At 38.8% G+C, this 21,755-nt stretch overlaps 1 protein-coding gene across 1 annotated transcript in view; it reads left to right on the forward strand.

Annotated features, from left to right (window-relative positions):
* USP7 (ubiquitin specific peptidase 7) overlaps nt 1-21,755 on the forward strand; it is a 69,256-nt gene that overhangs the window by 25,319 nt on the left and 22,182 nt on the right. The window contains exons 2-11 of the mRNA XM_082064585.1: nt 5,555-5,659; nt 9,704-9,902; nt 11,286-11,424; nt 12,160-12,248; nt 12,977-13,085; nt 16,488-16,618; nt 19,385-19,439; nt 19,968-20,048; nt 20,138-20,228; nt 21,040-21,122. Of these exons, the coding sequence (XP_081920711.1) occupies nt 5,555-5,659; nt 9,704-9,902; nt 11,286-11,424; nt 12,160-12,248; nt 12,977-13,085; nt 16,488-16,618; nt 19,385-19,439; nt 19,968-20,048; nt 20,138-20,228; nt 21,040-21,122 (1,082 nt within the window). The remainder of the gene's footprint in view (nt 1-5,554; nt 5,660-9,703; nt 9,903-11,285; nt 11,425-12,159; nt 12,249-12,976; nt 13,086-16,487; nt 16,619-19,384; nt 19,440-19,967; nt 20,049-20,137; nt 20,229-21,039; nt 21,123-21,755) is intronic.

Genomic DNA, 21,755 nt, shown 5'->3' on the forward strand with positions numbered 1-21,755 from the left:
TGCTTGCTTTAGGAAACTTTCAGTTATGTATTTTGATATGCTGTCCAGTAGTTACAATAGCAAAGGTCAATTTGGTGGTAAAAGAAGTGATATTTAGTATAGCACTTGAAATCATAGAATGTTTCTTCACTAATTTCTAGCTGATTATTTTTTATTTAAACCTGTGTGGTACTATCCATGTGACTCAGGCATTCTGAATTATACACTGAAGAAGCAAGCGTTTATGGAAGTTTATTTGAAATACTGCCTGATACATTTTACAATATTTATTTGGAAAACTCTTGTAAAGATGTTATAGCATGTTGTGCGGTGAAGGGGAGCTGGGCAGCGGGTGCTGGAGGAGCAGCGGGGCTGCCTGGGGGTTCCCCCGCTCCCAGGCAATCCCATCACTTCTGATGCAGGTCATGTCCTTTGATGCTGATGTAATTTACCTGCAACAAGACTGACTTTGTTCATTTTTTGGTGAGATCTACATAGCCTGACATCATTCTTATCTCCTATCACTTCATTTTTTTGCGTAAGTCCCTTTGTCAGTGTTTACTGCAGCTTTATGCCCCACACCAATTTGTCATATCTCTACATACAGTTCTATTTATAGCTTAAAAACACAAAAAAGTAGTAAAACACCTATTAAAAACTTTATGAGGGCTTTGATTCTGGACTGTCCATTTAGTCCAGCAGCAGAGGAGAAAGCCTTGTGTTTTCAGCTTTCCCCAGTGCTAAAAGCAGAGCCCTGGGTATGAAGTTTCGGGTGTCAAAGCTGCTGATCTGCTGCTGGCAGTGGGTGGGTCAGACCTCTCTGCAGCCTCTCTGCAGGGGAGGTTTAGATTGGGTATTAGGAAAAAATTCTTCATGGAGAGGGTTGTCAGGCATTGGAACAGGCTGCCCAGGGCAGTGGTGGAGTCACCATCCCTGGAGGGGTTTAAAAAGCATTTAGTCAAGGTTCTTAGGGACACGGTTTAGTGCTAGAGCTAGGTTAGGTTATAATTGGACTCAATGATCCCGAGGGTCTCTTCCAACTGAAATGATTCTACGATTCTCTCACCCTGCTGCTGGTGCAGCTCCCTCATGTCTGGGACAGCCATGGACATTCTACATGGCGCTCTGTGCAAACTGCCTGTAATTACATGTAAAAGTACTTGGTACTAGTGATTTCTGTTGTGAGGCAGTTGTGCGTGACAAGTTGTAAGCAAGGTTTTAGTATCGCTATTACTCCTTCATTGTGGTCTCTGTAACCTCAAAAGGAAACAGAAATGTTTCATAACCTGCTAGGGAGGCTGCTTCAGTTTCTCCTCTGTGGCTGCCAGATCCAAAAGCTGATGGCAAACACTATAAATAATCTTTCAAAATTTGAATATTTGGTGTGTTATGAGTCATGACTGAAACCTATGAAATTAGTAGCTTGCTGTCATCATTGTTAAATTAGTAGCAGAATTGTGCTGTAATTTAATTGCTGTGATAGTGGAGTCATTCTGTAGCCTTTGTCTACATGTGACTGCAAGCACGTGTTCGCTGCTGAGCAACGTGTCCTGCACCTTGGAGAGATGAAATTCTGCAGCACTCCTGTCTTGTAACAGCACTTACGTTGTGCCAAAAGCCACATGATCTTGACAAATTTTTTTCTGCTTTCTCATTAAGTAGAAAAAAACTATAGCAAACTTTGAGATTCCTTCCCTGTAGATTTTGAATTATTATGAGCAGTAGAACAGTAAAGTAATATCTTTCAGTGACATTGGGTTCATCTTATTAAACCAGCTGAATCCATCTGAACAGCTTTTTTTTGAGTACAGTCTTTTTTAATCATTGGTGCTATTTTGGTTCTGATTATTTAACAGTGTGAGTATTTGAGTATGATAATGTTGAGGTCATAGTCCATAACAAGGGTATTTTATTTTTCTAATACTTTCTGTAAGGTCTGGCAGCCCTTGGCAAGATTGTAGTTTGGGGGAATTTAGTATGTGTGTGGTTGGTTGTTTTTTTTTTTTTTTTTCCCTTAGCATCAATTGCAATAACTATCTTGCTTTCAGGCTTTTGTTTCAACACTTTGGTGACAGACTTAGTTAATGAGTGATGAGAATATATGCTGCAGTAGTTTGCTGTATGAGGTGACACACTTCTTACTAACTTTCCAAACTGTATTGTCATGCTCCAGTTTCTTTCCAGTTTGCATACATCAGTTTTTAGACTTGCTTTCATTTCAGCATTCATGATATTTCAGTACTCACCAATATCTGAAATGCCTCTTCTTGGGAGGTGTATTAACCTCCAAACTGCAGAGAACCCCTTTAAACACTTCAAGCTGTTTTGTTTGTAATGCAGGGGCTTGGGTAGATAGAAAACTATATGTGAACTTAAATATATCAGAAGAAATGGTCATCACTATTCTTCATCTTGCCTTGCATTCCTTTTTGTAATTAAAGAATAGCTACAAAGTTGTATGTGTTGCATTTTGGAGAGGCAGAAAACAACTTAAGTGCTCTTCACCAAACAGTCTGGCAGTGTCTACAATTTTGGTATTGAAAGCTATATTTATTTAATATTCTTGCAGTACTTTATTTCAAGAATTAAAAAGATTCCTTATTCATCAGATGTATTTCGACGATTAAAAATATTCCTTATTCATCGTGCTTTGTTGTAATTCTTCATTCATGTGGTTTATGTTAACTTTTGGTTGATAAATAGACTGCATCTTTATTCCATTCCAGGGATATGATTAAAACTGGGTATTCTGCTCTAGGAACTGACAGATGACATGAGTGTGGTGTTGTTGACACACTGTGGTTTACGCTGCAATAAAGACAACAATGTATTAAGTAGTATGTTTGGTAGGAAGGTTTTCCTGGCCACTGTGGATAGGTTTGTTTTTTTTCTTAATCCTGTATTATAGAATTTGAATAAATCTTTGGCATTGTTTTGCTTGAGGTGAAGGAAAACATATTTCTTAATTAAATCTTGGTATGATTTGACAATTCTTTTCCTATGAGCTCTTAAAGACAACAGAGGAAAACAGAGATTACTGGTTTTCAGTGCTATGGTTGAAAATAAATGTGCCCATACTTCTTGCTAGTAGATCCGTTGAACAAGAACCGTGTTTTGCTTGTGCAAAGTATTTACTATAATAGTTTGATCTTATTAGAAGTTAAAAATTCCCTGTATTCACAGAAGCCAGAAGCATGAACTGGTGGTATCTGGGTTCCACATCTGAAAGCTGTGTTACAAAATGTGTGTCAGTGTATGTCAGAAAAAGTGGCAGTGGCATACAACGTGGTTCAGTTTATCTTATCACTAAATATTATCTCTCAGAAGCTGCCCCTGTTTATCTTTTAAGTTGATTGCTTTTGCTATTATCTCTTCTGCATTTTCCCCCTCCTCTCTGCTACCCATTCATATGAGGAATGTAGAGCAGGATCTCATAGAAAGCTGTGTTTTCTTAATTAAGGGCAAGTCTTTCCCTATAAAATATGTTATCAACATTTAAATCATATGTTAAAATATTTTAGATGAGCTTTTAGTGAAGAACTGACAATTCCTTGTGTGTTTGCTTCAGTTTGTTTCTAGATACCAAGTTGTCTTGATGATAACTAAAAATAAAAAGAAGAAAAAAATCCTAGTATGAGTTGAGTGTTAACAATCGATGCGTTGCTGTAGGCATGCCGTGTGCTTGCAGATAAAAGTGACCCAGAGGACAACTTCTGTGTTAGACTATCACCGTGCTGCTAAAAGATTAAAAACAAGGAAAAAAAAATTAAGGCAAGCTGTGGAAAGAAGCTTAGTGATCTTTCCTTTGTATTCTTTGTCACTTTTCCTGTTCTTGTGTTGCAGCAGTTTAAACCTGTTCCCCCTCCCCTTAAATTTATTGTAATTAAGTTCTGTTTATTTTAACTTGCTGTTGTGCAGCATTGCCAGCACTGGTGGCTGCCCGTGGAGCTAAGCTTCTGCAAACCTTTTTCTAATAAAATCAAAACTTCAAATCATATTGATTTTTGCTGTTGTATTAATTATGAGAAGGTGCACACTGTGGTGTGGGTGCTGCACACTGGATGTTTCAGCATACATGTGGCCTTGCTGAGCTCTGCTTGTCCTAGTAAGCTTCCAAAAGCCATGTTGGAGCGTGAAGTTTGTGATCTTTCATCTCTAATCAGAATTAAGTCTCTAACCTGATCTGTTCGTGCTCAGGGCAGAGGTTGCTGCTTGTGTGGATTTACTAGGAGAGTAATTAGTCGGAACAGAAACGCTGGTTGTGGAAGTATCTCGGGTGCTGTGAATTGGGGTTTGGGCTGCAGAAGCACGTTGTGCACACCTCAGCGTGGTTGCGGGGCCGGACTGTGAAGCAGCTGCTTCAGCTTTTAGGTGTCTCCCGCCGCTGTGGCCGTAGCGCCCTGACTGCCGCGGCGATCCCGCAGCCGTTGCCATGGCACGTTCGCTCCGTGTCGCCGGTGCGACTGCTGGGGTCGCTCCCTTTGGTCCGGGCGCCGCGGGGGACGCGGCGCGGCCGGCGCTGTCCAGGGTGCTGACGGGCCGGGTGACTCCGGAGCGGCTCCCGGCCCGCCCACCAGACACCAGCCTGCGTGCAGCTTCGGCTATAAAACTGCTCTTACTCACAGAAATCAGTGACTCTGATACTTCGGGGTGTACTGGATTATACAAGGTAATAGCAGGACTGGTGTATCAAAGAGAAAAGTATCAGACACTTTAAAGAGTGTATTTTAAGCAGTGATTGTCCTTGAGATGGCTGCGTGGGGTTATAGGTTTTACAGTTTGATAAAAAAACAGTTTATTCAAGAATCTATCCACTTCCCTGTAATCACACTGAAATCATCCATTGGCTTTCGGTGCGCAGGCAATGCAAGGAGGTGTCATTTGGTTGTTGGATAAATCAGGAAGATGCAATGCATGTTTAAAATAGTGGGGGTTAGTTTGTGGAGTTGTTTCATATCTCTCTTTTTAGTTGTGTTTACATATGTTTTAAACAGTTACTGTAGCAAAACTTAATAGCAGTGGTGGCTAGAAACTGGAAAATGTTGCCTCTAAAATGTTCCTATCGTGGTAAGGGATTTCCTTTCAAATTTTTCCCAAGTAAGATTTAAACCATAGCATTACATTTGGTTAAATGTTTAGTTAAAAAAACCAAACCAAAACACACACACAACCAGTAACACTGAAGAGGTCTTAAAGTAAATTGTTAATTTAAAAAGTCTGCTATTAGAAACTTTTATCTGTATAAAAATGTGGAACACCAGAAAAGCATTAAAAAGTTGTCTTTTATTTAATGAGACTTGATTATCAGGTGCCGACTGCAAGGCCATTTGGAAACTTAAGAATCAATTTATGTTCTTCGTATTTGTATTCTGCATTAATGTGAACCTTTTTCTTCATCCACAAGCATTTGTCTATTTGGGGAATTTTACAGTTAGAGACATACCAGTACAATTGTTATGCTGTAATTTAAGTAGATACTGTTTTGCACAGGTGTGCCATTTGTGCCTCTCAAAAGCACTACCTGAGACAGAAAAGTTAATATAGCAAATTAATTTTCCTTTCTTTTCTATGTTAGCTGGAGATACAGATGATCCTCCAAGAATTACTCAAAATCCTGTCATTAATGGAAACGTAGCAATGGCTGACGGGCATAACAACACTGAAGAAGACATGGAAGACGGTAAGTAAATATTTGATAAAATCGTGCGGTTTGTTGGCTTCTTTATTTTTATAGTTTTTTTGAGTACAGAATGGTCCATGTCTCACCGCTGAACTGTAGCTCATTAGAAAAAAAAATGAAACCCTCTGTAGTTCTGACTGCTGGTTTTCTGTATAGGTCTCCTTTTAACTTCGCTATACAATAGGGCGAGGCATCTGAGGGGCTCAGGATTTTTTCTCTCACGCTTTCTAGGTACTCATTTAAAAATTGCTGAAAGTGATAGCGTCCATTGTTATATTTTGTGGTACATCCCATTAAACGTACTGCAGCTGGTGCTTTGCTGAATAGTAATGTTGTCAGTTAAATAATTCCTTTAGAACTATTAAAATCCTTATCTGTCCTCCTCTGTTGTCAGGTAGCAGCTGTGATCAGTTTTTGTCTGTGTGTGGTAAGTGAGTGGTAACTACTCTGCTGAAGAACATTCCTGCCCCAACTCAGATGCCTTTTTACTTGCAAATGCAAAGGAAGAAGCATGTACTGATGTCCTGTTAATAAAAGGGGACATGTGTTTCTGAAATCTTTTATTGGTCTATTAAATGAAAATAAGGGTGTACGGATTTTTCTGTTACAGAAGATCAAATGATTTTTATGTAGATGTGTCTGGGTATATTTAAAGACAGACAGTTTGTAATTCACTTAAGCCTGTTACATTTAGTGAGGAAAATGTATGAAGATCTTCCTTAGGAGAGGCTATGGGAGGGACTGCTCTTTTTGTGAAGAACTAAATAAAATAGTTGGGAGACAGGAGACAAAATATGAGTGGGATTTGTTCCCCTCTAATTCCTTATTTCATGCTGTCTTGTGAGAAAACATTCAGGGCTAGGCTTAAACATTATTTAGATTTGTGCAAAATTTTCAGTAGTTTTTTTGTTTGAGAGTAGTCAGAGTTTGCTTACTTTCATGTATTCAAGGAACATATATAATAGAATACTGGTAGAAAATAGCAGTGTTCCCAGAGGAGAATATGTTTAAAATCCAGGACAAAGGCATCTCATGGTTGAATTGCCTCTTTATCATTGGTAAAGGTGAAGTTTCCTGTGATCAGATTCTTGCAATAAAGTAAAAATGATGTCTGCTTAGCCTATGATTTTTTTTTTTGTTTGATTGCCTGATCTCATTCAGAGGGCTTTGATTTCTTGCTCACAGTAACTAGCTGAGACTGAAATAGGGAATTCTGTTTTTATCAAAATGAAGTTACTTGTTAGAAAAGATGTTAAATGTCTTTGTTGGGCCACGGTGTTTGGAGGCTGGCAAGAGGAGATCATGTGGGTCGACACCAGCTGGCAAGGACAGCTCTGTTGAACTTCTTTTCTCAGTAATGACATTTATAAGTAGAAAGCCTGATAGTGCTTGCTATCAATACAGCCAGTAGGCAACACATTGGTCAGTTAATACAAAAATTGGTCCAGAAGTTGGTCTATATGTACTTGAACAAATTAAGCAAAAGGCACTTAAGCTGCAGAAGCAGTTACTGAAACCCAGGCCATATTGAGGGTGGCAAGTAATCAGATATGCATCCCTTCAGTCAGAACAACATTGTCTTTTTTAATCTGAAAGTGCTGTAAACCAGTTTCTGTCATTTACCAAATATTCAACTGGTCTCAGAACTGGATATAAAGGTGTTGTGGTAGGGAGAAGTAGTATCTGAAGGTATTCAGCAAAAGGCTTGCAAAAGCTTCTGTGTTTATGTCTGTAAATCTTTCAGTATGGTGAGGAGCTTTGTTCCACTCTGTGGAACTTATTTCAGGGTTAAAATGTGATTATTAAGCAATATTCAAATAGCTCCTGGTTATCGTATTTGAATAAGGAGTGTCTGGCTACATCTTGGTGCTGTTACAGCTCTTTATTGACACAGATAGAAAATAGTGTTATTGCAAAATGTTATAATTGCAAAAACATTCCTGAAGACTTGCATCATGTAAGTGGATGATGCCTCTTCCAAGTCCTGTAAATCAGATCAGTTGCTTGCTGTTGCATTATTTACACATCAGGGCAGTTGCTCTCCTGCTGTTTGTTCTCTTGCCATCCTGGTTTACAGCACAGTGTACACGGATAATGGACACCTCGGAGATTCACAAGATAGGAAAAAGTGGAGGAAGACAGTGGCCTCTTTGATAAATGTGCTCTGTTTTCTCATTGCTTTTATTCATAGCAAATGGGATCAATCTGAGCTGATAAAGAATGTATGAAGAGAATTTAAATACCTCTTCAATGAAAATCTTAATGAGTTTAATGGTTCCTGCAAAAGAGGTGAAGAATAGGAGAAAAGGCTGATGCTTCCAGCTGGATCACAGAAACCAGCTTTCTGTTGGATTTCTGAATTCAAGAGACTTGTGAAGTGATTTTGTTCTTCCTGCTTAGCACACAAGGAAATAACTGATAAGGTGGGAAAAAAGTGCACCTCTTGTCCCCTTTGCTGGGCAGTTAACCCCAGGCCTCGTGAGGAACACACAATGAGGAGCAGGGGACCCCACCAACAGGACTTTGGGACAAGGCTGAGTTCTCCCAAGCAGTTTGGCTGGAACCTCTTGTTGCTATGGATCATGTCTTAGCAATTAAAATGAGGCAGCTGAAGGAATGTGCAATGCTGTGTACAGAGAATGACTCAATGAAGCAAGCTTGGTGAGCTGGAATAGCAGCTTCTGCAAATAAAATTAAAAAATAAAACAAAGGTTCCGATCAAATTTTGTTTGCAAGTGCATCAGTATTTGAAGCAGCACATAGAATAAATTCCCTTAGAAGCTAAAGTTCAAACAGAAGGTTCCTAGCTAAACATAACCTCACAGCTCTGCAATTACCTACTGAAGTCTCATTTCTGTGAAGAATTGCAGAATGAGGAGGCTTGCAGAAGCATCAGTCTTAGCCAGTGCTAGTATTGCACGCTGTATTCGGATCATTATTAAAATATTCATAGAATATTCAGCCAGTTTCTCCATTAATAATTCAGTTTCCGAATATTTTAGTAACCTCAATATACTTTAAAGGTAGCAACATTTACTAAGAGAATAAAGAAATCTGCTTTTCTCAAAGGTATAAACACTTAAATACGTACTTCAGTCTTGAAATGGATCATGTTCTGTATTTGGATCTCTGATTTGAAAGATCTTTGCCATATCAAAAGTGACATTCATCTCACCAGTGAAAAAAACCTTTTCCACGTAGTAAATATAATCTGTTGCATGGAATTTCACTGAGCATCGCCAGCTGTGTCTGTTCTTTTTACCTTGTGTTCAGGATCATGTGTCATATTTTAGTTCAGGGATTTGTAGTCTTACTTGCCAGTCACTACTGGATGATCCTGCTGCCAATTACATTCTCTTATCGCAGACTGGTGGACGTGTTTGTGATGGTGAAAAAATGTTTTATTTATGAGCTCATGTTTTAATTAATTGCACTTGCTAAAAATAGGGGCTTTCTGGAAGGAATGTTGTTATTTCGGGGGGTTGTGGTTTGTATTTTTAAAGAAAATTCTATTTTAGGGTTGACCTTTGTTATGAGGCTGCGTTTTTGTGCAGTAGTTACTAGTGATTGCTCAAATAGTTGACTGAGAAGAGAACCCTTCCCTGGTGAGCCCTCCTGCACAGGCTTTCCAGAAAATAAATCAAGAAACACAGGCAAAGTCTCTCTGACGCACCTGCAGATGCTGCACGGGTTCATAGCAGCGCCGCTGCATCCCCGCACCGACCTGCTCCCAAAGCTGCATTGCAAGAGGCACAAGCAAACTTGGCTCATTTTTCAGAAGCTTAGACTAAGCCCAGAAGTACGGATCTTGATTGGGAATTAGGAGGTGTTCTCAAGCTGGTTTGGGACACACATGATGCAGACTGGTTTTTGAATTGCTAACTGTGTTATGGATTTTTTTCCTTCTGTTTTTTTTTATTCTGCCTGTGCATCACGTTTGAGAGTGTACAGCTGCTTTGGCTGCAGCGGGTCTGGCTCTTGGTTGTAGAAGTTGGAGTGGAGAACAACAGGTTTTTCAAATAATTGTGTGTGTATGTGTTACAGATACAAGTTGGCGATCAGAAGCAACATTTCAGTTTACAGTTGAACGCTTCAACAGGTTGAGTGAGTCAGTTCTCAGTCCTCCCTGCTTTGTACGGAATTTGCCATGGAAGATCATGGTTATGCCACGGCTCTACCCGGACAGACCACACCAAAAAAGTGTAGGATTCTTCCTTCAGTGCAATGCTGAATCTGATTCCACGTAAGACCCTTTTAATTATTGAGCAAGTCCTCATTTGATACCAGTTTAATCTGTATTGCAAGCAATGGAGACATCTAAAAAAAATATTCTATCTGGCTTTCTGCAAGAGGAAAGAATTCTTGCAAGAGTTTGAGTCTCCTTTTTCCCTCACCTTTCTAAATCCCAAAGCATAACTGTAATGCTCTCCTTAGGAGGAGCTAAAAGTAGCTCATGTAGCTACAAGTTTGTGGTAGAATTTAGGTATATTTCTGTTTGACTGCTGGGGAGACATTTTTGACTAACCATGGGAAAAGTTCTGGGTTTATTTCAAACTGAAGTGCTAGTGGAGCTTCTTTAACCTGCTGAGCTCCAACTCCTGCCTTGTAAGGCGTGAGCAGGTAACTGCTGGCAGCTGAGGCAGAGTGGTGTGTGGGGAATGGTGTCCTTAGATAAGTTCAGTGCTCATCAAGCGAGATACGAACATGTGCATGTTCTTGGAGTCCTGCATGCGAATCAAAACTAGCTATCTTTGACCACTTGTAAATAATTGTAAATAATACGGAAATTTAAGAAGATAAATGCAAATTTCTGGGGCATTACCGTGTCTTATCCAGCTAAAGTGCAGACCCCTCACAGGTATCTTTTCCAGTAGGGTAGCTCCATTCTTGCACCAAATCTCACACAATTTACAGCTCACTCTGGATAGTAAGTTACTCTTTTCCATCATTTTTTGTAATCTAAAAGGTGAGTGCTCAGTGTGGAAGTTAAAGAAGCAAGTTGTAAGTATGTTAACTAGTCACAGAAGAAGTGAACTGCACACGAGTAGTCAAAAGGGATGGGGTGATCTTCAGAAGGTGGCGTGGCTGGTGAACTAAGCAAGGAGTAATGCTGCTGCGTGAGAGTGATGAGGACTTGTCTGAACTGATATTCAGTCAGATTGTCTTGCACAAGTGGGATGAATTTGAACAGGGACCATCATAAAGAAGTGCTGCTGAGGAAATCAGAGTATTGGGGAGTTTATCTTGTGGGTGGAACCACCTCATCCTTTCCTTAGCCAAGGGCTGAATTGTCACACTCTGGAGACACCAAGCCTGCTTTGGGTTGACTTATCCAGCTGCACTGAAGGAGATCAGAAATAGCTCACCTTAGAGAGCAGTTCACTCCTTAAACACAGTTGCACTGCGAAAAATTTCTGTTCCAGCTTCACATTCATATTGTGGCTTCAGGCAACCCCAGGGACTCATGCCCTCAATACAATTAACCAAATCTTACCATCTAAGAGGAAAAAAAAAAAATCCTGTATGTGGAAGTAATGTACCAAAAATCCTTAACCAAAAAAATATTCTAAGGGCTATAAAGAGCTTCGTTTTGAATGAGTTTCAGATTTTTCTTCTGTATTTATAGGTCATGGTCTTGTCATGCACAAGCAGTTCTCAAGATAATAAACTACAAGGATGATGAAAAATCATTCAGTCGTCGCATTAGTCACTTGTTCTTTCATAAGGAAAATGACTGGGGCTTTTCCAACTTCATGGCCTGGAGTGTAAGTAATTGGACGTGTATTAATGTGTCACTAGATAGGAACAGTTTTGAAGTTGCGCTCCTGAATGCTGAGATACTTACAGAAAAGTGGTTTGGTCTTATTTTTCACAACCTGTTGTTTTTTTTTTTTTTCTGTCATTGCTGAAGCTTCTTTTTGAATTTCTTACAAATTCCTGTACTTACTTATTGTAGATAACTCTTACTTACGTTGTGATTTAAATATTCCCTCTGTTATTTTCTGTGTTCCTGAATGCTTGGTTTTTGTTTTCAGTATGTGATAGTCTATGTCATTCTGAAGAAACATTGATTTTCTTGCATTTCCCTGTGTTTTTTGTATATGTGTACAGATATTTAATGCCCTAATGATAGTACTAAGACTGATCTTGAATTGAGACAACTTTCTAAGCATTCTCAAAGGTTGGGCACTTAATTTGTCATCTGGCTGGAATATTGTCCAGAAGAAACAGATCATTTGATTACCAATTCTTATTACCCACAGAAAATTGAAATAGTACTGCAGCATCTTAAAAGCCAGGAACAAGTTTCCTGTATTGAGACATTAAGAAATAATTAAAGTGTATTAAGCTGAAAACCAGCTTTGTTGGTGTCCTTCAATTTTTCTTCTTCAGTTTATCATTTCTGATAGCTCAGGCTTGGAAATAAAGTGATGTCTAACTGGGTACAGTCACGTTGCAAGATCAAATTTTCATGTTCATGTGTCATTCCCGTTTTACAGGAAGTTACTGATCCTGAAAAAGGCTTTATAGAAGAGGACAAAGTTACCTTTGAAGTCTATGTTCAAGCAGATGCTCCACATGGAGTGGCGTAAGTATCTTTTTTTTTAAAAAAATCTTCTAATATTTATGTTGCTTGAGATTGTTCAAGTATTTTATGTTATTAATATTTCTAGCTCTCATTAGGCATTCTCACTCGTCACTGTGACTTTAATCAGTGAATTCTGACACGGCAGTATTTTTCATTAGTCATATAGAGTTTTTTGTATAGGTGAAATTTCCATTGGCATTAGTCAGCATAATGTTGTAGAACTTCAGCTTCTGTGGGAATTGATTTGTGATTTAACACCTCTCCAAATCTAGCCTCATCGTTTCTGAACTCATCGCTGATAAGGGTTTCAGACGCAGGCAGGTGGCTCTGCTGTCTGACTTGCCTTGGTTTACAGGTGTTTTAAAAACTGCCTCATTTGAGTCATTCTCCTTCAGGTCACTTTTAAACAGATTGGTTGTACTGAAATGCCGACTTGCCCTTAAAAATACAGTTCCTGGCTCCAGTACACTTTCATAGTAAATATCTTCAAAACAAACAAACAGAAACAAACTCACAACACACAAACAAAACAAAAAACTAACGAAATAACAACACACTTAATTGCAGAGACTGTTGTTACTGGCAGGCAGTGGTGAAGTGTAGCCTGTTATTTGAGCCTCAGTAATGAAGCATGGCTCTTATCTACCAGCACTGCTGCCTTAGAACAAACACCCTTTATTATAGTTAATACAAAACTGTCTTGTTTTTAACTACTAATTGTTTTCTAGATGGGATTCAAAGAAGCACACCGGATACGTTGGCTTGAAGAACCAGGGAGCAACTTGTTACATGAACAGTTTGTTACAGACTTTATTTTTCACAAATCAACTACGAAAGGTAATTAACATGTAAAAGAAAATGAGATTGCTAATTGAAATATCCAATATGTAGAAATGCTTCAAAACAGAGCTGTCTGTTCCTTTTGCCTCCTTCATCCTCTTAGAGAAGTTGTGACGTGCATGGTGACGCACATCTCACTTGAGGCTGAGTGCAGGCACCTGCTTTTGGGGTTTGTTGAACACGGACCCTTGGCTTTTAGGAAAGCACAGAGTACCTGTTGAAGATCTGAGCTTAAGGGGGGTGTCTTACGTGCTAATGTTGCTATGAACTGTTGGAATTTAAAAAAACCTCTACATCTTGCAGATGAGAGACGGAATTAATTTTTCTTTCTTCAAATAGTTAAAATAGAGAAGTCAACACTGTAAAAACATAAACATGACCTTTGTAATTAAGGTATTTTTTCTTTAACCTTACATTACAGAGTTGAATTTTCTGTTATTATGGTTAGCATCTTTGTAGTGATGGCAAGTGTTATAATTTCAGTAGTTTAAACAACTTTATTTTATATTCATTTCATTCATCTGTTTTTTATTTACCGTAGATGTTATTTCTTTGCTGGAAGGAAGAACTGCTTTATATATCAGATTAATAAAGATCTCATGCAAACCCAAGATGAGATATACTAGATAATGTATAGTTTTTAAGTGGTGCAGAAGCCCTAAGGGGATGCAGACATAAATGCTGACTTGACATGAGGTGGCTATCTGGAAGAGGAGATATACTTGGGGAAAAATGTAACTTGGCACCATTTAGTCTATTGGAGTGTCCTATTGATCCTCATTTGTCCTTCTGCACATTCTTGTGCTTATTGCGTGTCTCTTAGTGAAACTGAACTTTCGGACTTCTGCTTTCTTTTGTGTCTGCTGGTTGTTACGTTTTTATTAAGTTTTCTTTTCTCCAAAATTTGCCTTTTTAATGTACCTACTTTTCACTGTCTTAGATTTTCCACCATTTTATCATTATTTACATCGCTGTGGCCTGTAAGTGTCCTAGTTGGGTTTTCTTTTTCCTCTCTTGCAATGTGCTGCTTACTCTGAAGCATTGCAAAAAATAGTGCATTGAACTCCAGTAGTAGACTGTAACTGACATCTTACCAATGCCACAGACAAGAAATAAATACTTGCCTTGTCTTAAATGATGCACCTGTTTCTTTTTTGCACAAGGTATAATTTACTTATTCAGTTCATCATTTATTATAATGCCTGTTCTTTTTGCTCGGCACTCATAATGTTTGTGCCTTTTATTTTTTTGGACGACTTCACGTTGGTCTTGAAAGAAAAATGTGTTTTTATAATAGCTACATCTAATCCAATTGAGTAGTTCCTTTCAAGACTGTCTTGTAGTCAGTAAATCAATACGTACCATGAAGTAATCTTGTTCTGTGAAGAAATGCTTTTTGTGATACAGGGTTTTTTTTCAGCTGAATGAATGTTTTCAGGCATTCCCCTGCACTTCTTCCCCAGCCTCCAAATAAATACCAGCTTTTAGGGAGTGATAACATCTGGATAGTGACCACATAAGAAGCTTGATTTGCTGGCTGTGACCTGCAGCTTCCTTTATGGAAATGTTACAGACATCAGCTGAAATGCCCAGTTCTCTGCTCATTCTTCAGATTTTCAAAGCCCCTATAAACAGAGCAGACTACAGTGGTAGTTTTAGACAGTTTTAATACTCACTTGCTTTTATTACAGATAAAGAAGAATCACCAGTCGTATCACCTGAAAAAAATAATTTCTGCAACATTTTTGTTTTCACTTTGAGCAGACTTGCTTCTCTTAAAACCAAGTAAAATAAAATGTGTAGTATCCTCAGTTTGCTCATCACCAATCCCATTATTTCTGTTAATCCTCCTTACTTAGAAGAAATAGTGATTTTTATTGCTGTTATTGAGAGCAGTTGCTGCCAGGAGTGGAGCTGGAAGAGCCATGGCCAGTGGTCAGAGCATGCACAGACCTATGGAGAGTGGGCGTTGGGTGAGGATCGATGCCGAGATCCTTTCTCCTTGGCTTTGTGTCCAGACCACAGATGGGAGGTTCCTGGATGTTTGAACTGAGACCTCCCTTTGTTAGCAACCAGGTGGCTTCAGTGGTAGGGAATAAAGCAAAGGAACTTCCTCTTGAGACCGTGTTTTTGTCTGTTTGGGATAAACCTGTGCTTCAACACAGTCTACCCAGGCAAGGGGTGGTGGTTCCTTCCCAAATACGTCCAGATTTGATCTTGGACCAGATCACGTGAGTCCTCCTGTGTCTGTCATCGGTGCGTCTGGCCAGTCAGTGCTTGCTGCTCCCTCCAGGCTGTTTTAAAACTCTTTGCTCCTTCTGTTGAAAAATTCCCTGCAGTTCATGAGAACGTTGCAGAATGTTTATGTAACTGCTAAAATCAGAAATATGGGTCCAGTACGTTTCTCCCTGATCTGGCTCTCCTCAGTTTATCTAATATACTTAACCTTACCTTGGAATTTCATACGCAGTATTTTCTTCTCTTCCTCAAGTAATTTTCTTGACTTTAAGCAGTATGTTCATGCTTATCTGTAGCATTCTTTTCCTATGTAAATATCTAAAATGTTTCTGATATCTGTGTCTGTTGCTTATGGCCATTGCCTATGCATGTCCCTGTCATTCTTTTGTGTTCATTTCCTGAGGGAACGTCTCTGGTGTTAAATTAGAGATTCTGCCTTTTTCAAATAGATCAAAATGCCTTGAGCTTTCAGAGTTTGGAGGGTAAGGCTTGTAGAGGATCGTATTTGAAAAGTGGTTTGTTTTAGATGGGAGAAACTGAGAATCGGGCTTTGGTACTACTTACGTACACAAATGGAAGAAACAAAGAAAGGCTGTGCGTTGAAATTGTACTTTGTAGTAACACACTTAGAATATCAGAAGAAATAATACTAGTGGTTTTGTTCAATGGCAACTGGAATGCAGTAATTATAAATAAACTCCAGTGTCATTTGTGTGTGTCACCCCCGCAGTGGGTGACAATATTCACAGACAGACGAGCTGCAGCACAAACCTGAAGTTATTTTCAAAAGCCTGTGGTACTGATCAGTATATCTGGTCATGCTGCAATGAGTACATAGACATAGCAGGTGTGATAAGTTGTTGGAAGGTTTTGAATGCTTTACTGCATTCTCTTTTCTAGGGTGGAGTAAGGGAGCTATGTAGATAAAATAACCGTGAATGGAATCTGTCGTTCACGTCTTCCTAACCAGTGTGCTCTAAGAAGACTCATTCCAGACAAGTAATGTTTTTACACTATGGTATGAGATTTTTTTCAGACTTTTTTTGAAGTGATGATTAAATGGAGTTATACAAAGGAAGCCACTGAAGAGGAAAGAATACGTTAAACAATATGAGCAATAAACTTTTCCTTAGATACTAATTGAACTAAATGCTTTTTCAGGCTGTGTACATGATGCCCACAGAAGGAGATGATTCATCCAAAAGTGTTCCTTTAGCATTGCAAAGAGTGTTTTATGAGCTGCAACATAGTGACAAACCAGTCGGAACTAAAAAGTTAACAAAATCTTTTGGGTAAGTTTCAAAAATTTGGACTATATATTGGGCTATTACAGGCTTTGTAAAGCTTTTCTTTAAAAATGTTTTATTTAAATCAGGCTATTTTTAGAGAGGTGCAGAAAAGTGTTAATATAGCATTATGGTAACTGCTGACTTTTGTTAGTTTACTCGGGTAGGTTTTTATTTATAATCAGTACTAAAGACGGCTAATCCAAAAGTCAGATTTTTTGGCGAGGGGAGCGGTGCACAAACACAGCTGTTAGAAGCAGGGTTGGTTACAGTTTACCCGTTACCTGAAAACCGTGTGATACATTCGCCTTTAGTAAAATTCAGGACAAAAGATGTTGTTGAAACATTGCAGTTCGTGTATTGTGAATGTCTTTTTTAAAATTTAAATCTGTTTTAAATTTAGAGAAATAGCAGTGATTTGTATTTCCATATTGTTAGTTGTGCATTGATGACTGCTGTAACATTTTCTTATGACATATCAAAGATGCACATATTTTTGCCTGTGTACAATTGAGAAGCATTTAATGCTGTATTCTGTTTTGTGATTTAAAGCTTTAGAGGAGTATCTGTTGCACGAAGTAAAGGTGTGGGAGCACACACACAGTAATTCTTTGCATTCACCTCGTTCTAGCACCCTCTTCTCCTCCATAAAACATCTACAAAAAGAGACTTGCTTTGTATTTTCTTTTTTTGCCCAGTATCCAGTTCACTGTCTGGTATTTTTTTCCATTCTGATGGTACTTCTTGTGAAATGGTGTTGCAGGATGTAATTTTACATCTGGAGTATCTAGACGCTAGACATAGAACTCCACAATGTAGCTGCATTAAGGGTGTTGAATTTTCTCTACTAGCTTGATGTTTTGGTCGAGCACAAATTAGAACAGAGGATTAAGAGTAGCATAACCTTTACAAGCCTTCTCTTTGCACGTCGAGTAAGCATGGAGTAGGATCTTATCAAAAACTGTTTTAAAAGATTGTATTTTGCATTAGTTTGTCACACTGTATTTGTAGACTAGTCATTTGTAGTCACATTGACAAGCATTTTTTAAATTTAAAAACAGATTAGGAAATTTGTATCATCTTTTTCACATAGCCGTCCTAGCATCCGTCCTGTATCTTCTGCTAAAACCTGTAGTAGTGCTCTGTCCAGATAAGGCTCTTTGTAACCTTGCATCTTTGTAACATTCCCTTTTCACCTTTTGGGGGAATTTTAAAATGAAATTGGTAACCTCAGTGCTGTATGTTTATCTGGTCATACTCTCTTTGTACCAGCACACTGTATATTTAGTTTATCAGCACTCCTGCTGTCCTGTGACACTGGAAAGAGTTGCTGATATTGTAAATATTTCATCTTGAGTTAAGATCTCAACTGTGTCATCTTTAGTAGCATGAAGAGATTTTTCCCGAGGGTGTTGCAGATGCTTAATTTTGTATCTGAGAGCAAGATTTTTAAAATGGTTTCATTCTTAGGAAGCAGTTTCTTAATATGTTTGAAGATTTGGTCTTTTCTCCGCCATTAAATCAGTGCGGGGGGGTTCTGACCTTGTGAGACCTACCTGTCTGCTCTGTAGAGCATCACTTTTTACTGGGTATTGAGAGTTTTGGCTTCTTCCAGGAGAAAGTGAGGCCATTGTCTGAAGGAGCCCTTTTTTTATCCTGATGTTAGTCTGTAAGCTTTTTCTCTGATTTTATCCTTTAAGCTGGCTGGTATGGAAAGTCTAGGGAATCGGGAGGTTATTTTCCATTTTTAAATACCCAACAGGTCACTTCATTCATCTTGTTTCGGTGTGGATCCCCACGCTGTTGTGCCCAGTGTGACAGTGAGGCACGGAGAAGAGATGGAGAGATAGGTGACGTCAGTGTTGGTCCTGGTCACCCTGTGCTTGTGGCTCCAAGGGCTGCACTTGAACCTGCTGCTGAGCCAGAGCCTACAGCACACAGGGCTTATTTCACATGGTTAGGAGTGGTTGCTCTGGAAAAAGAGTTGTCAGAGACTTAAAAAAACATTCTTGAGTTTAAGTTAAAGAGCTTGAAAGAGGAAGTATTTCATACTGAAACTGGAGATGCTTTATGCTTCTTTTTTCTTTAAGGCAGTAGCGCTGAGCACCCATGTTGCAGTGTTCCATGGTGTCAGGAGGCTGTTGCTGTCACCCTGCCTGTCAAAGGAGTGTGTTTGCACAGGGATTGGTACAGGAGGCTGGATGCCTCCTGTATCCTGGGGGTTACGGTGCATCCAGGATTAACTGTTTAGATGAGCAGAAAGGAGCCAGTATTTTGTTTAAATCCATTTACTTCCTTTCATGTACTGAAATAATCCCTGAGTGCTACTTGACTGCACCTGAAGGGCTCTCAGGAGCGAGGCAGCTGGAAACACGCTGCGGAAACTGTTCTGACAGTGCTGAATTGCTCCCAGGCCTTTTCTTAAGAGGTTTTTTTGACGTAATCTGAGACCAGGTTGTAGACTGGAAGGATTCTTCTGAGAGCAACAGCTCAGCCCTGGCCTCTTTGGCTGATTCCAGCTGCTGTCCCTGTCCCCCATCCCCAGAGAGGGCTGAGGGACACAGAGCGGCTGCCACTGTCCCACCACTTCACTGCCCCTTCTTTTGCCCTGTAAATGCTACGGACCTGAAACAACCTGTGCATCAGGCAGTGCGAAATCTCAGGGTCTTTCTCTTGCTATGTATTAAATCCTTGATCTGAAAAAAAAGAAGTCTTTTGAGCAGTAATTTTTCTTCATAATATAGTAATTGTGTATTTGTTTGTCTTACAAAGGTGGGAAACTTTAGACAGCTTCATGCAACATGATGTCCAGGAATTATGTCGAGTGGTATGTTTTTACTCTTTCTTACTGATCGGTGATGCATAATGTTATCTCTTGATATTGTGTATATATAAGATAATTTAGTAACAATCCTAGTAATACTGGCATTGATCAATTTAGATTAGGTCTCTAAGACATAGAGGTTTTGCCTTGGTTGATTTCTCTTTTAAAAATGGGATTGATTGTGAACTTGTGTGGGTGAGGAATTTGTAAAGGGTAGGGAAGGCTGAAAATAAATGGAAGTGGTCCTTTCGTAGCCATGGAGAGAAATGCAGATTTCAAGACGCAAATGCATTGTTATATTTGTGAGGTTTTCCAGACTCAAGGGAGCGTAGCTGGAGTAGCCCTAAGTGCAGGTTTTAGGTGGAAGACACAGATTTGAAGGACTAGAAAGGAGATGCCGGTATGAATAGACTAACATTTTGTTTTTATGCAAGTGATTTAGAGTTTAATCAGTGAAGTAGTCATCTGTGTGTGATGAATAAATACAAAACCTGCAAGTTTATCCTGTGTAAAAACTAATTTTTCTTTCAGCTGCTTGATAATGTGGAAAATAAAATGAAAGGCACGTGTGTAGAAGGCACTATTCCTAAATTGTTCAGGGGGAAGATGGTGGTATGTATTTATTTTTATTTTGTTTTTCAACAATTTGACTTAACTCTGTTACTTGTATACATTGAAATTCTGTGTTTTTTTGTTTACAGTCTTATATCCAATGCAAACACGTAGACTATCGATCTGAACGAATAGAAGATTATTATGACATCCAGCTAAGTATAAAGGGAAAGAAAAATAGTAAGTGATACATTGTCATATGCACTGATCAAATACATCAGCATGTTGGGCATCTTTAGTGCCTGTTGATTTCAAATGTGTCTGTTGATGCCTAGCACTTGGAAATATCCTTCCTTTAATTTCAGAGGAAAGAGTCTTTGATACCTCATTGAAAATATTTTCTGTAGAAAATGTTTTCACTTTGGTTGCCTTTTTTCCTTTCTCCCATTTCCTTGCCTTGCTTCTTTCTCCCTGTTTCTCTCTTCATAAAAGCCTGTGAATATTAGAAGTTTTTGTGGTGTCACAGAAGTACATGCTGTGCCATGGTGATAATAGTAGTGTTGCCACAGTAGGTTATAATTTGTATATGAAGATGAACTTGGAGGAAATAGAGTCTTATTTAGACCTGACCATAGTAAAAGCAAATAGAAAGAATGAACTAACTGGGCAGTGTGACAGTGGTCCCGTGTCTTCACTTTACCAAGTACTTCGCATACAAGACACGAAAAAGTACATGTAGGAGTCCAGCAAGCAGGATCATCCAGCTTGATACCTGACACATGTAAAGTGAGAACAGGAAATTTGCCAGACAGTTGTAACTATGGGATTTTAAAAATCTGTTGATATTTTTATGTATTCCTTTACAATTTGGTGCATTTCTTGACGTTCTTAAGCAATATAATTTATTTTTAAATAAAGATAGAAATGTTAAAACACAAACTCTCATGTCTTAATGTTATTTGATTTATACAGTGTTAAGCCCCCAGGCTAGAGTAAACTTATGTTTTTTTCTTCCTCCTTCCCTACAATTCCCCAATATTTTTTCATTTAGTTTTTGAGTCCTTCATTGACTACGTTGCCGTGGAACAGTTGGATGGTGATAACAAGTACGATGCAGGAGAACACGGCTTGCAGGTATTTTTTTTTAATTTGGTTTTAAATTTTATTTCTCTGTCTTTGATAAAGTAATTTAACAAAGTTATGGTAGACAAAAAATGTTGCAAAACCCATTCTAGGTTCTGTCAACTGATTTTGGTGATTTTTTTTCACCTTAAACAAGCTTTTACGTAGCTGCTCTTAATTGCTGTCGAGTTTCTTAAAATGGAGCTTGGATTTTAAAATGAATTCTTTAGGAATGAGTTTTACACCTGTAAGTGTTTTAGTGACTAGAATTGTTAACTTCTCTACAGGTCTCCAGAATGAGAAGTTGTTCTTAGAGTAGTCTGTTCTTCTATGCATCTAGTAAAAAGGCAGCATGGCTCTAAAAGTGATTTTAGAGAGGTCATTTTTGTATCAGCAAGAATGCCAAATGAACCTGTGGAATTCTGAACAGTCGTGTGTGTGCACATTTCTGAGCTTTTCAGCTGTACTTTGCTGCACTGTAGGAAACCAAAACCCTTTATAAAAAATGTTGTCTTATTAAAGTTTACTTTAGCAGCTTCCATACACCAGGGTTTGTCGGTAAGATTCTATGTATTCTTCAGCTCTTCTTAGGAAGGTACCGAGTATTTGTTGGCAGGATACAATGAACATGAAATTCTTAATTGA

The sequence above is a fragment of the Streptopelia decaocto genome (genome assembly GCF_964273445.1).
Source record: "Streptopelia decaocto genome assembly, chromosome: 13".
In the NCBI taxonomy this organism is placed as follows: Eukaryota; Metazoa; Chordata; class Aves; order Columbiformes; family Columbidae; genus Streptopelia; species Streptopelia decaocto.